We start from the raw sequence: 17,764 nt of genomic DNA, 5'->3' as shown, positions 1-17,764 counted from the left end.
CATTTTAAAATGGGAGAAGGGAGGGGAAAGGAAGGGTGTTGGGGAATAATAAGAACAAATGCCAAAATCACTCCAGAAAAGATTCTTGAACATTCTTAAATCTTTCATTCTTGACAGAACTTCTAAGCTGTATAGTATTGCTCCCGTTAAATGAGTGACAGAAATATAATAGAAATAATAAGCAGAACCTGTAACTTTCTAGTCAGTAAATGCAGAGTTTAGCCTTGCTTAGGAAAGTGAAGTGAGTGAGGAATTCTCAGTGAAAGCTTTCAACTTGAAATTAGGGAAGGCAAAGAATGAAAAAAAGAGAGGAGTTGAAATTGCTTCCATTTCTTTACCATTTTTCACTAGCACTGCCAGTTTTGCAGTAGGAAGGCAAGCACTTCTCAGCGGCTGCCAATTACATGATAAAATGGCATTGTTCCCAGAGAGGTTCTGGGTAATTTTGTTGTTAAAGGCTGCCACGAGTAAGAGTGCTGTTTTATAGTGTTGGGAAGCTGCCTCATTTTATTTCTATTCCCAAAATTGATGATATCCTTCCTTTTTGCCAAGGACAAATGCTGTGGAAAAGTGAAGGTGCATTTTGACTCAGCCTGATTCAGTTTCCCCATGCAAAGTGAACACTCCTAGAAACAGCCCTCAGCTTAACTCTGAGAATATCCGGTTTCATTCTTCCTGGTAAATGAATCAGAAAGAATTCTTACAAAATCAAACAGAAAGAAGTGCTCTTCTTCCTAGAGTTTCTATTGGCAGTAATATTTTGGAATACAGAAGCACTTAATACTTCTGCGTCAATATTGGATGCTTTATTTTTCTTCCCTTCTGCCCCTTTGTAACTTGTGAAACTAGTTTTTTTTAAAAAGCCCTGATGCTGAACCATTATGAGTTGGGGTGAAATCTGAAGAAGGTTGCATTTCACCTAACAATAGTGCAGGAATTTCTCAACTGGAGGAGTTCGTTTCTAGGCAAGGCATTTTCCAAAAATTCTTCTCTATTCCTGAAGAGAAGCACTTTTATTCATACTGATTTCTTTATTAGTATGCTGCCAGGATAAGCAAACTTTTTGTTATGAAGGTTATGCGTTAGGAATTAGGATTGTGGCATGTTGAACTGGAAAAGGGCAGTTATAGGGAAACGAAATCAGCCCAGCTCACTTTCTAAGAAGAATCACTTCTATTTTTTTAAAAAGCATTGTCACATCTGTTTTGTAAATATGTGAATGAGAATTCTCAATATTTAATCTTTTCTCTTCAACCACCACCCTGATTTCATCAGCCTATCTGCAAAGAAAGAGTCCCAAGAAAGCAGAGACAAAGCAGCAGGTAAGACGATACTTGCATTTGAGAATAAAAGGCCAGAAAGAAATTGCATAAAAGAGGTCAGTAGAAATCCTTCACAGAACATTGCACCATTTATTTAATCACAACAAACATTTGTTTAACCAAACTCACTCATTCTCTTTGGAAAAACAATTTAAAAGTGCAGGGGACAGAAGTACAGGTTAAAACTGAGTAAATAATGAAGAGAGAATACAATTAAAACAGATGGTTCTACAAGTAGTTTTCTTTCCCATTTATAACATACTTCACACCATTCTCAAACAGTGTTATCCCAGAAATGTTTTCCACTCTCTGCCTTCCATTTTCTGCTTCTCAGGAAACTGCTGCTTGATTCCTGATCCTCTAATAGTACATTACAGTGACAATTTATTTTACAAATTGAAAAGACCTCATGCCGTACAGCTGTGAAAATGTTCGGTTACAGATTTACTAGTTAAAATTTTGAAATAAAAAGGTTATATATAATGCTTAAATACAAAACTATACATTCTTTTATATACAGTTTTATTAACACTTTATATACAATTTGTATGAAGCACTTAGTGCCTCATAATTCCATACAGTACTGTACATTAAGAGTTCCAGTTAAATACAATACAGTTGCCATGCGGTTACATCTCATAATTGAGGTGTAAAATCAACTTCTTTAGGTAGAATTTGGAAAAGGTTCTCTGTTAATGGCTTTTGTTGCTTTGGGGATTCTGGGTGATCAAAAAAAAAAATCAACATTTATTTATTTATTTATTTACAGTATTTATATTCCGCCTTTCTCACCCCGAAGGGGACTCAGGGCGGATCACATTACATATATTAGGCAAACATTCAATGCCTTTAACATAGAACAAGGACAAGACAAACATAGGCTCCGAGCTGGCCTCGAACTCATGACCTCTTGGTCAGAGTAATTTGTTACAGCTGGCTGCAGCCGGCTGGCTGCTCACCAGCCTGCACCACAGCCCGGGCCCAAACCCTGATGATTTACAACTACCCATTACATTCATTGTTTGAAGTAACAAACTTTTGGAAATAAACAAGTCTGAAATTTCTGTTACGGAGGAATTTAGCCATTCCGAGCAAAGACATATATCTTCTAAACAACTTGGAAATATTTATAGAATGTAGAATTTATAGACTTAGAGCATGTGGTTTGAACTGTATTGTCGAAGGCTTTCATGGCCGGGATCACAGGGTTGTTGTATGTCTTTCGGGCTGTGTGGCCATGTTCCAGAAGTATTCTCTCTTGACGTTTCACCCACATCTATGGCAGGCATCCTCAGAGGTTGTGAGGTATGGAGAAACTAAGCAAGGAAGATGTGTTGTCGAAGGCTTTCATGGCTGGGATCACAGGGTTGTTGTATGTCTTTCAGGCTGTGTGGCCATGTTCCAGAAGTATTCTCTCCTGACGTTTTGCCCACATCTATGGCAGGCATCCTCAGAGGTTGTGAAGTATGGATAAACTAAGTAAGGAAAGGAAAGAATATATATCTGTGTAGAGTCCAGGGTGTGGCAAAAGTCCTTTGTCACTGGGAAGCCAGCATTAATGTTTCAGTTAATCACCCTAATTAGCATGGGAAAGGTTTTGTCTCTTGCCTGGGGGCATCCTTTGTTTTTTAATACTGGTAGCCAGATTTTGTTCATTTTCATGGTTTCTTCCTTTCTGATGAAGTTGTCCACATGCTTGTGGATTTCAATGGCTTCTCTGTGTAGTCTGACATGATAGTTGTTGGAATGGTCCAGCATTTCTGTGTTCTCAAATAATATACTGTGTCCAGGCTGGTTCATCAAGTGCTCTGCTATGGCTGATTTCTCTGGCTGAATTAGTCTGCAGTGCCTTTCATGTTCTTTGACTCTTGTTTGGGCGCTGCGTTTGGTGGTCCCTATGTATACTTGTCCACAGCTGCATGGTATCCTGAAGTAGCTTCCCCCTATGCTTTAGTTCTGTACCAAGATTACCATATTACAGTAATCTAATGCACATCACAATTTTAGGAAGGTAATTTAGCCAAAAAAGGTGAGCATTAGATTTGGGTAAATACATATATTCTGCGGTATCTTATATTCAGCAAAAGTCATTTAACTGCTTTGAGACTGTGCCCCAGATAACCAATAAGAAGTTGTGGTACCATAAAATTCCCTAATCTCCCAAACAAAAAAACCCAACATATCAATTATTAAATCTTCTCAATGTTGTTTGTCTAATCATTGTTCTTATTTTCATCATTACTAGTCTTTTATAATCAAAGTTATTAGCAAACTATTTTGACGGTCTTCTGAATCTTAGTTTGGATTGTGTCTGTGTAAAACATTCAAATGATGTCCATTCTCCTGGACAATTTTTGAGAATTCCAACACATTTTATTCACTTCACTTCACTTCACTTCACTTTATTTCTTAATTAGTCGCTCTCCACCAGAGTGCTCCGAGCGACTTACAATTTAAAATATCATTCCACAATATAAAAAACATTCAACATAAAAACATTCAACCTAAAAACCTTCAACATTGACTATTTGGCAAATTTGATCTGATTTACTTGAATGCACAACCAAACAGCCAAGTCTTGAGCACTTTTACAAAAGGTTGCAACTCCAACATTGCTCAAATATATGGAGGCAATGAGTTCCACAGAATTGGAGCATAGATCAAAAAGGCTCTACGCCTTGTAGCTTCCAGGTGTACCTCCCTAGGGCCCGGTACGTATAGGAGATTTTCCTGGGAGGATCGAGGTGACCACTGATGGAAACAAGGAATGAGGCGGTCCCTAAGATATAATGGTCCTTGGCCATTTCGAGCTCTAAATGTCAGGATCAGTATCTTGTAAGAGATCCAATGTTCTGTTGGTAGCCAATGCAGTTGTTTCAGAATCGGTGTAATATGGGATCTTATAGATGATCCCGCTAGCAGCCTGGCCGCCGCATTTTGGACCATTCGGATCTTCTGGGTTTTTGTCTTCAGAAGGCCGGCATATAAGGCATTACAATAATCCAACCTAGTGGTGACTGTTGCATGGATTACCGTTGTCAATGCTTCTGTCGAAAGGTAGGATGCCAATTTCCTTGCCTGGCGAAGATGAAAAAAGGCCTGCTTACTTATGGCAGTGATCTGGGCCTCCATTGTCAGCAATGAGTCCAACACAACACCAAGGCTTTTAACAGTAGCAGATGGAACCAGAACTTCCCCATCAAAGTCAGGCAGTGACTGGATTAACTCTGGTGGCTGGCCGGCCCAGAGTATCTCAGTTTTTGCGGGATTCACTTTATTCCCACTCTGAAGTTGATTTCTTCACAGACATTCAAAACTCTCTCTCTTCAGTATTTGTTAAAATTACAGTTCTATAGTGCAAGGAAACATTTTGCATTCTAAACCACAGGAAACCCCAGCAAACCACACACTACTTCTGAAAGACCCTGTTGTCTGCCCAATTATGATATTGATTGAAATAGCACCAAAAATGGAACAAGTGGGTGAGCAGACACATCGGCTAGCAAAACCTAAGAAGCTATACTGGGAAAATTCATTAATCGTTATGGGGGGCTTTCCACCCACTGGCTCCACCCACTGGTGTGCGGTCTTCTTACCTGGCACTTGGCTGCAGGCACTCACACTTTCCGGGTCTGTCTGCATGCCTCACCACACATACTCTCCTTGGAAAGGAGAGTAAGAGTAAAAGGCGCTCAGCTGCAGGCACTCTTTGGGCTGCCTGCCTTGGAAAGGAGTAAGAGATGCTCAGTTGCAGGCATGCTCCAAGCCTGTCTGCCTGCACTCCCCATCACGCACACCCCATCACACTCTGTGTGTGTGTGTGTGTGTGTGTGGCAGGGTGCACAGGCAGGCCCAGAGCACACCTGCAGCCGCGCTCCAGGCTTGCCTGCCTGGACATCCCGCCACACACACACTCTCTTTCCAAGGTAAGGAGGCAAGTTCAGATGCACATGAAAGCAGGCTTTCGTGTCAGACAGATTTCCATGTGGGGAGGGGGCTTCCTGTTTCATGCTTCCAAAGAAACAGAAGACATGAAAGAAATGGTAGAAATTGTAGGAATTAATTGCATGCACATTCCTACTTTCTAGTCCAAAAATGTTGGGCTAATGCGTTACTTTTATAGTATCGTACCATATATCTATTTTATTTATGTCAATATATATCATAACTCAAATGTATTATCCTAGAAAAAAACTGTTCTCAAGATCTCTATTTGCTTTTCCTTCCACTAAATAATTCTTAATGTATTTGTCCTCATTTCCAAAGCTATTCCTTGTTATCCAGTAAAATTCACAACTCAGCACCTTTTCATGCTACAAAATTACACTGCTATGATTCCAATATAAATGTTATAGAACCCTGGAATCTTATGGAATGTTTGACTTTTCAGTTTTGGGGACAGGATTTCAAATTCTCATATTCTAGGATTCCATAGAAGATTGCATGATAAGTAAAGTGGGATCATGGTGCTGTAATTCTTTAATGTGAAAGAGCCCTAGGTTTAAAACTGAAATGGCTTAACAGGACATCTGCTGTTGGGTGTAATAAAACAACTAACTTAACAAATATTTTATTTCTTTGTAGCTCTTTCACCCCCATTGGGAATGGTACAAATGACTGTGCAGAACTACATGAGGTAGGTAATCTGTGTTCAGATGTCCAATCCTAGCATCTGCATTTCAAAATCCCAAAGGCAATCAAGTCCTGTTAGATCAAGTGCCTCCATGATGTTTTAACTATAGGATGGCAGGAAGAATATTTGCTAACTTAATGACAGCATTTACTTTTCCTAGTATTAAGCTTAAGGACTACGTAATTAGTCAATGTTGTATTTGGGTGTCAATGTAATGCTTTCTATGCCAAAATACAGATTTATCTTTCATGCTAGTACAAGCAAGTAACCAAATGATTAAGTAACTACTGCACTCTCATGTATCACATCAACAGGGTGTGAATAAGACTAGGTTCACACTATCAGGTTTTCCCACACATAAGCAGCAATTGTATCTAAATCATCCAGGCAAGTAGGTGCACAGACATGACTGTACATAGAGACGTCTGCATGCCGTGTCAGTTGTTGAGTTGCCCCATTTCCAACTGCTAGGATCATGGGAGAACTTAATAACATAACATTTCCCAATGTAACACACATGTGCACACTACAGAATGAAGAAAATAATTGCATCGATACAATTGCAGCTAGCCCTCTCAGGCCCCTTCTACACTGCCATATAATCCAGATTATCAACCCAGATAATCCACATTATCTGCTTTGGATGGGATTGTATGAGTCTTCACTGCCATATAATCTATTTCAAAGCAGATAATCTGGATTTTATATGACTGTGATGGGGGCCTTACTCCCTAATACGCACTATGTCATAAAATTCATCCCTGCACTCTGCGCACTGTAGTACAATCTTGCATAAACACTATTCACTAATGTATGTCCATAACAAACCTTCTTCCACATATAAGTGTTAAAAACGAGATTCCATGACAACCATGATTCAGCACTCCATTTGTTAAATACACAGGAATTCAAAATCAGATATTAAAGAATTTAGCACAAACAGCCCTGGGCCTGAAAGAATGAATCTGTACATTTGGGTTTCTCCCAGATTTTTTGAACACAGTTATCAAATTCTTTCCATCCCAAACACACCATGTGAAGAAATGTCTTTATTTTGATAAATATAGATTTTTAAATGAAGTAAATGCCTTGATCTGGATCTCTTATCCATTTATAAGTAAACTAGCTGTGCCCGGCCACGTGTTGCTGTGGCGTTGTCTGGTGGTGTTGGTGAGAACTTGTTGAGGTAGTGGTGGTATTGAATGTCTGTTGTATGGTTGTCTTTATGTTTAGTATGCATTTGGTTGTTTGTGTACTGTGAAAGTGGTGAGGGTAGAGGGGGGTCTATATCCCTGTGTAGTATTGTATAGTATTTATACGTTGTCCATGTGTTGTGAATGCTTGGATTGTGTCCTGCTGCATAGTAGAAAGGGTTGGGCTGGATGGCCCTTAGGGGTCTCTCCAAACTCTTGGATTCTATGCTATTATTATTATTATTATTATTATTATTATTATTATTATTATTATTATTATCTTCATCATCATTATTATGTAGAGGCTGGATGGCTATCTGTCAGGAGTGCTTGGATTGTGTCCTCGTGCATGATAGAAGGAAGTTGATCTGGATGATCCTTAGGGGTCACTCCAAACCTTAGGATTGTATGATGTTGTTATTATTATTATTAGTAGTAGTAGTAGTAGTAGTAGTAGTATTGAGATGCTGGGTGGCCATCTGTTGGGCATGCTTGGATTGTGTCCTCCATGGCAGAATTGGGTTGGACTGCATTACCACAGTAATTATTTCATATTACAGTAGAATCTCACTTATCCAACATTCGCTTATCCAGTGTTCTGGATTATCCAACGCAGTCTGCCTTTTAGTAGTCAATGTTTTAAATTCATTGTGAACTTAGCTTTCTAACTGGCAGCAATTGGATAAAAACAATTATTCCTCTCCCTCTAATTAGGACTTGATTTTTCTTTTCTTTTTGTTGTATCAACCTAGAGCCATGGATGATGGGTTGTGTTGTCAAATTTCGAGGTTGGGGGGCCTGTAGTTTTGTTGTTTTGTCTGCTGCCCTGATGCCATCACTCTTTTATATATATAGATGAAGCTAGCCAAAGAAAAAACCAGTGTTTTGTTAAAGTTGCCTGATCTTGTCATTGTACCTAAGAAAAGGATACCTAAGACTAAAGGATATTTGTGGTTATAGCAGTAAGAGGCAGATGGAGAACATTGTGCTTTGAAAGACTTCACAGTCAAAATCCTCATAGTCCCTTAAAAGAAACAAACTACTTAACAGATAATGGCCAGAAATCTTAACCAAAGTAAAGAAAGAAACTTCCTTCAATACCCTTTACTATATATATTCTGCATGGAGCTTTATTAAAAGCTTCATGCCTTATATCTTTCTTGAAGGTAGGTGGCTAGAGAAAGTGTGTTCCCCAAAGACTCCTGAAGATACACCATCTGTCAAAACCAAAGAAGATTTGCCACCTTTATAATTAGCATTTACCGGTACCTTAACACCTACATTCTAACACTTACTGTAACATACTGTTCCTGAGAATAAATGTGTTTGCCATAGTCTCAGACATGCTCCTACATAGTAACATTTTGAATTAAAATCAAGATGCAAATGTTTGCTCCAAAACGAAACTATAATGATGTCCTGGAGAACCTCACATATCAACAAACATTAATTCTGCATTCCCTTTCTGCAGATCCTTGCATAGATTTTCAGAAATGCCTGCTCTCTCACGATGGAACAGTGCAAACTCATCTCATCCTCTCCCCAGTACTCCAAAAAGGTCAGTGTTGGTCTGATTTCAATATTTATAACTTTTACATCATAGCCTAAACACCTTAAAGGCACCAGATCCCATCTGATCTTGGAAACTAAGCAGAGTTACTACATAGATGTGAGGTCACCAATGAATACTAGCTGCTGTAGACTATATTTCAAAAGATGGAATTGGCAAAACCACCTCTGCATATTCCTTTCCTAAGAAACCCTATGGAATTCATGAGATCATCATAAGTCAACAGGTAACTCAAAGGCAGATGCGCACACACGTAACTTTCACACCAAGAGTGCAAACCAAGTGGTTCCCCAGATATTGTTGGACTGCAGTTCCCACCAGTCCTAACCATCGGGATCAACAATAAAGTATGAGTCCAAAATCCTCTAAACAACTATTCCTATTCTGTTTTACAGTATAAGCCACATCACTCAAACTGTAAATCATTTACCTATATAAATGTTCATAATTCATAGGCAGGCACATATGAAATTAGGTTGGCCTCTTTTACTAAATTATTTTATTCTTGGGAATGGTTCTGATCATTTGTACATCAGGAGATTTCCCATTTAGCTGGATTTAATCTTCATGCTCAGATACTTCTCTTTTCACACAGAATAAGCCTACTTAGTTATATTTAGGAATGTTCAGAATGTTCTATAAATATCAAAGTCTGGTGCTCCAAGTTCATTATGTACTGTGAAAGGCTTACAACAAAATTCACCATCTAGAACAGTAGTTTTCAATCTGTGGGTCCCCAGGTGTTTTGGCCTACAACTCCCAGAAATCCTAGCCAGTTTACCAGCTGTTAGGATTTCTGGGAGTTGAAGGTCAAAACATCTGGGGACCCACACGTTGAGAATCACTGATCTTGAAGCATCAGTGATATTATTTGGGTCAATTTCAAACCATAACATATGTCCTACAAGCTTTTGAAACTTCTTCATCAGGCAAAGATTGTATAAATCATACAGGAGGAGAGTAGTAATGATGTTAAAGTTATGGACCTACATTCCATCTGAGATGTTGCCAATTTAGTATTGAGTAATTTCAATGCTGGCAGAGGCCATGCCCCTTATTAGCCAAGAAACTGGGGGCCCTTCCACACAGCCATATAACCCAGAATATCATAGCAGATAACCCACAATATCTGATTTGAACTAAATTACCCACTGCCATATAATCCAGTTCAATGTGGATTTTATACAGGGCCAAAGACTTAAATGGTCTTTGTTTCTTATAATAAAATATCAACTTCAATAAGAGCAGAAAAGAAACTTCTTTTGAGATCTTGCTGTCCCTGACTTTGAGAAGCTAAGTGGATTTTATGCAGCTGTGTGGAGGGGGCTTTAATATACCATCACTCTCCACACATTCAACCATACACAGCTTGAAAATATATATCTTTAAAATCTAAAATTCCAACCTTGATTTTGCCATTTTATATAAAGGATACCATTTTAAAATGTAATTGTATTTAATGGGACTTGAGTATCCACGGGTTTTGGTATTCATGGGGAATCCTGGGAATCCAATAATTGCATGTAAATAAAATCCACTTTTAAAAACTTTCTCTTTATTTAAATGTTTTGGATAATGAATGTCATTCACTTGTATTGCTTGCCTCAAAGACAGTGAAGTATTACAGTTCCGAAAGTTTTTAAGAAGCTTGGATTTTAATCTGAGTTGAAAAAAATGTCTGTTCCTCGAACCCAAAAAGTGTACATCCTTTCTTATTGATCCAATGGCAGTGTAAGAGAGGAAGCACCACAGTTTAGTTCCCTCCTTGTGGGATTTGCCATATCACCAAAACCAGAGCCGTCTTTAGGTAATTTTCTGTAGTAGGCAAAGGTAATTTTGCCGCCCCCCCCCCGTGGCGTTGGGGGGTGGGGCCGCATGGTGCAGGGAGCGGGGCTGTGCAGGGGGCGGGGCTGCATGGTGTGGGAGGCAGAGGCAGGTGGTGCACGTGGCCTGGACCCCCCCACACACGCAGCCCTGCCCCCCACAGGAAGGCCCAGAAAGGAGGAGGAGACGGGGGTGGTGCCATCCTCCCGGGGCCTCAATGGCATCCCTGGGATGATGGCGCCACAGGCAAAAGCCTACCTCGCCTGGCGGTTGGACTGCCTCTGACCAAAACCCAAAGCAAGATGTCAGGAGTGTTGGAAAATGTAGCCTTCCCATTATATGATGTTCATTCTCAAACTACAGCCATACTCATGCTTGATAGGCCAGAGTGGGGCTAGTCATCTTTTGTACATTTGTGCCTGTAATTGATAAAGCCAGGGAAACCAGAAGATGGAGGAATGTACAGAAGAGGAGAGGTGGACCAGTAGTTGGATATAATGGAGAGAGCGTGCTAGCAGGGATGTAAAAATAATAGGTTTTTTTTTCAGCCATGATTGGGAAAAATTTCCACTTTCTTGCTGATAATATTGTCAGCTGTCATGGGATTTTTTTCACCTGAGAGGAGTGAAAATACCAATGCACATTTGCATTTAATTTTCCAGCACATCACTGTCATTTTTGGGAAAAAAAATACAATTATTTCACTCAAACAAAATTTCAAAAAAAGGTACTGAAATGTGAAAAACCATCCCAAGAGTTCCTTTCCATAGCTATCTTTCCTAATTCTCATTAAGTCTTGTGCCATCTTCTCTTTCATCCCTGTTAGGGCTTATTGATCCATGCATTCGTATTCTGGGTGTGGTAAAAGTTGAATTCTGTCATGCTTTTGTCTCATGGTCTTTGCAAGTCTCCCATGAGAAACTCTGGTATTAAAAAGAGGCACAATTCTAGCTACTTAATGACTATGTTTCTACATAAAATATGCCAAACATTCCCAACATGAAATGTAGTTGGATTTAATAACCAGCAAAGTATTTATTGTAAATCTTTGGCAGGGGCAATGATTATGAAACATCCCTTGTCTTGATTTCTTAAACTCATGTCTAAATAGATCTGAACTGAAAACAAGATACAAATTTCATCAGTGTTTGCCTCCTAGGTATATATATATATATATATATATATATATATATATATATATATATATAAAATCTAGCTACAAATTGTATATTCAGATATACATTAATGCGATACAATGTGAGATACCAATTTACTCAAATCTAATGCTCATGTTTTGGGCTAGATTACTTTCTCAAAATTTGGGTGTGCATTATATTTGCATAATACAGTAATCTTGTTGCTGAGCCAAAGCAAAAGGGGAAGCTGCCTCAGGAGCATCTTGAGCTCCTATTTGAGGGATGGCATCTCTAATTTAATGGTCAGGTCTCAATGCTATGCAACCCTGGGATTTGTAGCTTGGTAAGGCATCAGCATTCTTTGGCAGAGAAGATCAAAATGTTGTAAAACTACAGCCCACATGACTCCATAGCACTGACTCATGGCAGTTAAGGTAGATTTATTCTAAGCATGCAGCAACTGTAATGGCCAAATTACAAATTGTACATTACATTCAGAGGCAAATACCTTTTTTTATTTCAGAGTTTTGAAAATTGAGGTGCACATTAGATTTGATCGCTCATTAGACTCGAGTAAATACTGTGGTTTATAACATATCGGTAGACTAGCTTAGTGAAAGAAGAGATCACATTAGCCAAATGGCATAATTCTTTCTGATGTTTTCTCCATAGCATCGTTGAATGGCTAGATTTCTCTGAAAAGGACCCAGTTGAGGTTTTGCTGGATTTGGGATTTGGCACTGATGAGCCAGACATCTGTACTAAAATCCCTTCCCGCTTCATCAGTTGTGCATCCGCTGCTAAAGGAATCAATATCCGTGTCTTTATTGAAGCACAAAGACATCGCATGGATTTGGAAAATCCCAATTTGTGCGGTAAGTAAGTACATGCTGCAGGGTAAAAGTGCTATTTCAATATTTCTTCTTCACAAAATACACTCTTCCTTTTTTAAAGGGAGAGCACAAGTATGAACCATTCTCAACAGGTAATTTTTGTGCTAACCTGCTATTTTCTTTAAGGGAGGTGTTTTATAAGCCATGGGTTGTTGAGAATGCAGGTGAACAGTTCTTATTTATTTATTTATTTGTTATTAGACTTGTATACCGCTACTCCCAGTTTGGCTCGGAGCAGGTTTACAGAAATAGATTAAAACAATACACTTAGCTTTAAAATAACAATAAAAACAATAAAAACAACAATAAAAACAACAATAAAAACAGATATAGCCCCGAGTTTTTCACCCATTGAAAGCTTGTCGGAAGAGCAAGGTTTTGCAGGCTTTCCGAAAGGCAAGTAGGTCTCGGATAGTTTGAGTTTCAACTGGCAAGGCATTCCATAAATGAGGGGCTACAATTGAGAAGGCTCTCTGCCTAGTGGAAGACAAATGATAAGTGCGTATGTTAGGGACTCCAAGCAAATTTTGGTCTTCGGACCGAAGTAATCTCTGGGGTTGGTAGGGGGATAAGCGGGCCCTCAGGTACCGCGGCCCCAAACCATGTAAGACCTTAAAGGTTAGAACCAGTATCTTGAAAGTAATCCGGTACTCAATCGGTAGCCAGTGCAGCTGTTGTAGAATTGGGGTGATACGCCACCTCGCCGGCACCCCGGCGAGAAGACGAGCCACCGCATTCTGCACAAGCTTCAGTTTCCGGATCACTGACAGAGGAAGGCCAATGTAGAGGGCATTGCAGTAGTCGAGCCTCGAGATGACCGTCGCCTGGATCACCGTCGCCAGGTTGTTCCTAGATAGGTAGGGAGCCAGTCGCCTAGCCTGACGTAGATGGAAAAACGCAGATCTGCTCACAGCAGAGACCTGGGCCTCCATTGTGAGCAGAGGGTCCAATAAGACACCCAGACATATCTCAGAGCATATTCAAAATAACAATTTGGGTAGACACTGTTTCTAACACACATATTTAAAAAAAGAAAAGAAAAGAAAAAAACTATTATGAAATACCATTTTAAAATAACCACAAAATATTAAAATGGCATCCAAATGTAACCTTAAAAGGCAACTTAATTCCTCCCTGTTGAATCTCTGTGTTGAGTTATTGAGAAGATAAGGGGAAAAAATTCTGTCACAACCATTTTCAAAAGGTAGACATCTTTAAAAAAAAAAAAAACCTTGATTTTAAAACTGAGCATTACAGAGGTGTATTGTTCCAAGTCCATAAAATTTGATTTTCTGGAAAAGTGTTTTAGTTTTGTATTTCTATAATGATGGGAAAGTAAAGATCTTAATTTGTTTAGTATTGCTTGCTAGCCTACAAGGACGCTTGAATAAATAAAACAATTAAAACAATACAAGGATCAAACCATTTAAAAATATATTAGAATACACTTTTAAAATTCCTAAAAGCAGTCTCAAACAATCCTAGAATCCAATTTTGAAACATTCAAAACAACATTTTCAAACACTGAATGCCATACAAATCAGCACTGTTTTGGTTGCCCACCAGAAGATTAAAAGAGATAGAGCCAACCTAATTCTTTGGCTTCGGATTTCCTTGGACAAGGTGCTACTATCGAGAAATCCCAGTTATAGGTATCCACTATCAGGTCTTGGGACATGGAACAGGACCTCCTCTGAAGATCTCAAAATTCAGGAGCAATGGGTGAGCTAAGCAGTTTACTATTTCATCTTCACAAGCAATGAATATTTGCCACAGTTTTCTTCCCATTTGTGGAGAAAATGAATATTTATGTGCAGTTTGTATCCAGTTTTCACACATCCGAGGTGAAAATTATTCTGTACAGAAATACATTTTTTCTTTGCATTAGAACTATTACTTTTTCTCAAATTTAAGGGCGTTTTCGACAATTGGAAGTCCTGGATCATGTGACCAGTGCGTTTTCCTCTTTGTTGAATGATGTCAGTGCTATGCAGCAGAAGCCAGAAGATGAAAAAAGAGATAGGACAGCAGTAGACTCTCTGAAGGAGAAACCAGTGGTCACACAGACAAAGCGAAGGAGGATAGGCCAGCTCCTGAGGAAAGCATCCAGACAAACAACTATTCATGGTCCTCAAGTTTACCGAAGTGCTGGTCCATGCAAGGTCAAGGAAGACTACTGCCCTGCTGCTGATATAGACCTACATATCATGACTAAGACCAGCTTGTCAGATAATACTGCCTTGGTCTGTCTGAAAGAGGAACTGCTCCCAAGTGAAGAGTCAGAAACGGCAATGACTATAACTCAGCTCGCCCAGTCCAGAGCTAGCAAAACATGGGCATTGCCTCATCCAGCTATAAAGCAGTCCCGCCTTCCTTCATGCAGTGAGATGGCTCTTAAAGACAGACCACATAAGGAATCCAATTTGCTATTGACCCATATGCTCAGGAGAGTATCTGGCTTTGGTGGCAAGCCTGCAGACTCCTTTGAAATGGAAGAGGTAAGTCAAACGGGTATATATTCCATATGGATAGGAGACAGAGATGTGTACTATATAATAGATCTGAGAACCATGTGGCCCTTTGGCCCTCTGCCACATCCCCACCATTTTGACCCTAGCCTTAGCCAGATGAGTGGTTATTTTTGCTCAGTGCTCTTCCTGCTTCTAGTGCCTCCCCAACAGTCTGGGAGAGTTAATAATAAAGATATGCATATGGATGACTTGTGAACATTTCACCCCACAGGAGAGATTGCACTACAAAGATGTATTGAAGCAAACAAAAAAAGTACTATACATGCAAAAGAAATTCTAAAAGATATTATAAGAAAATTAGCTTTTTTCCCTAAAATAAAATCTTATAATTTGTGTGCACCTTACATTTGATGGTGCCTTAGAGTCAATGAAATATATTATCCTTCTCTCCCTTGCTGGTTCATGTTCTTGAACTAGAAGGAGCAATGAAATGATGACCTGTGCATTAAGACCCTTCAGCTTCCTACCCATGGGCTCATAATCTCATGTGATCTCCTGAAAGCTATGCATTGTGGAGTCATTGGTTCCCACATGAAGCAAAAGGATTGGGGTAATGGTTTGTGGGTTTGACAAGTGTTGCCGGTCTCTCTCTTACATCACAGATTTTTGTCCCAGGGAGACAACTCAAGTCATCCTGTCAGGTCTGCAAACCACTGCATCTTTCCATCATCACATGTCTCCTTGGAGGTTTGGCAGGGACATTCCATGTGCTGACTCTTCCAGGGGCACCTGTACATTCCTTGAAGACAAAAACAATTGCACTTCTTGATATTCTACATTAGGGGGTCCTCAAACTTTTAAAGCAGAGGGCCGGTCTACAATCCTTCAGACTGTAGAGGGGCTGAATTATCATTTGGAAAAAAAACCCGAACAAATTCCTGTGCACACTGCACATGTCTTATTTGTAATGCAAAACAACATCAACAATGAAAGAACAATACACTGTTTAAAAATCAAAACAATTGTAACCAACATAAACCTATCAGGATTTCAATGTGAAGTGTGGGCCTGCTTCTGGCCAATGAGATAGTCAAGTTAAGTAGGATTGTTGTTGTTGTTGTGTGCCTTCAAGTCATTTCAGACTTTGGGCGAGCCTAAGTCTAAAATTATTTATTTATTTATTTATTCATTTACTACATTTATTTATTACATTTATATCCCGCCCTTCTCACCCCGAAGGGGACTCAGAGAAGCTGTATGTACATACAATATATTATTGCTATATTATTAGCATTGCACAATATTAGCATTATATATTACTATATTGAACTATACCACTATACTGTAATATATGTAATATATAATGTATAATTAATATTATTACAGTAGAGTCTCACTTATCCAACATTCTCTTATCCAACGTTCTGGATTATCCAACACATTTTTGTAGTCAATGTTTTCAATATATCGTGGTATTTTGGTGCTAAATTCATAAATACGTTAATTACTACATAGCATTACTGCGTATTGAACTACTTTTTCTGCCAAATTTGTTGTCTAACATGATGTTTTGGTGCTTCATTTGTAAAATCATCACCTAACTTGATGTTTAATAGGCTTTTCCTTAATGCCTCCTTATTATCCAATGTATTTGCTTATCCAACGTTCTGCCGGCCCGTTTATGTTGGATAAGTGAGACTCTACTGTATATGGTATTATTATTAGTATTATATTGTATAACATTATAATATTACTATCAATATTATATGTATATACAATATATTATATTATTAAAAATGATATAAAAATATTATATTATAAAACTGAGGTTGGGGGGCAGATAAATGACCTTGGAGGGCCGCATCCGGCCCCCGAGCCTTAGTTTGGGGACCCCTGTTCTACATCATTACTCATGCTGGATAGAGCTTTACATTGATTCTGTACCTCCAGACTGACAGAATGATTCCAGGTCCTTCTACTTCTATGTGCTGCTTCCCACCAACTGTCTACTTCCTGTGTTGAGAAGTGACCTCCTCCTCAGAGACATCCCCTGTGGGTTCCTCCTCCCAGACAGTCTGCTCCACGGTGCCCAAGACAACCTTTTCTTCACTAATATGTTGAGGTGTAGATACATGGTCCTTAAGCTGCTGCTGAACCTTTACTTCTAAAAGGGCCATCAACTTGCACTTATTGTGAGTATAGCTAGCCACATCCTCTGGCAAGGACACAAACATACCACAACTGTCTACATGAGCTTCCTTCCTTTCTACATTTTTAGAAGTCTTAAGTGAAGAATGGAATAAAACTCAGAGCTTCCCCTTCAAACTCTCCCACTAAATACCCACTTAAAGCCTCGCTTCTTTATCTTGCTCTTGTACACTGAACTCCAGGAACTGGGACAGATAGACAGATTTCCAAAGGGCATGATGTTCTTTTCCCAGCAATAGTGGAATATGGAAGGCATGTGTGATGTAGACCTGAAAAATGAAAAGTGAAATTCAGTGTATTTTAAAAGAATCAAAGAAAAAGATGTACCAACAACAGAGAAACATCTGGATGGTTTAGTGTTGTTTTAGTCTAAAAACCTAAAGTTAAAAGAGAAGAAATATACATTTAATAATTAAAACTCTAAACTGCTTTAAGAAGTGTTTTTCTCTGTCTCAGATCCAGAGCTTTGAAGATGAAGTTTCCTGGGGAAATCCTCTTGAAAGCACTTCAGGTG

General features: G+C 39.1%; 1 protein-coding gene and 1 long non-coding RNA gene across 4 annotated transcripts in view; one reads left to right on the top strand and one right to left on the bottom strand.

Moving 5' to 3' along the window:
* The window catches only part of itprid1 (ITPR interacting domain containing 1), an 80,201-nt gene that overhangs the window by 25,351 nt on the left and 37,086 nt on the right, over positions 1-17,764 (top strand). For all 3 annotated transcript variants that reach the window (XM_008112821.3, XM_008112820.3, XM_008112822.2), the window contains 6 exons: positions 1,276-1,322; positions 5,907-5,958; positions 8,620-8,706; positions 12,351-12,553; positions 14,486-15,069; positions 17,707-17,761. In XM_008112821.3, coding sequence (XP_008111028.2) covers positions 1,276-1,322; positions 5,907-5,958; positions 8,620-8,706; positions 12,351-12,553; positions 14,486-15,069; positions 17,707-17,761 — 1,028 coding nt within the window. The remainder of the gene's footprint in view (positions 1-1,275; positions 1,323-5,906; positions 5,959-8,619; positions 8,707-12,350; positions 12,554-14,485; positions 15,070-17,706; positions 17,762-17,764) is intronic.
* On the bottom strand, positions 12,739-17,727 carry LOC134299965 (uncharacterized). The gene is made up of 2 exons (XR_010007218.1): positions 17,388-17,727; positions 12,739-15,841 (listed from the first exon to the last, which is right to left on the bottom strand). It is a non-coding gene; the product is annotated as an uncharacterized LOC134299965 (long non-coding RNA).

The sequence above is a fragment of the Anolis carolinensis genome, chromosome 6 (genome assembly GCF_035594765.1).
Source record: "Anolis carolinensis isolate JA03-04 chromosome 6, rAnoCar3.1.pri, whole genome shotgun sequence".
Lineage (NCBI taxonomy): Eukaryota > Metazoa > Chordata > Lepidosauria > Squamata > Dactyloidae > Anolis > Anolis carolinensis.
This window is presented reverse-complemented; position numbering and strand designations above follow the sequence as displayed.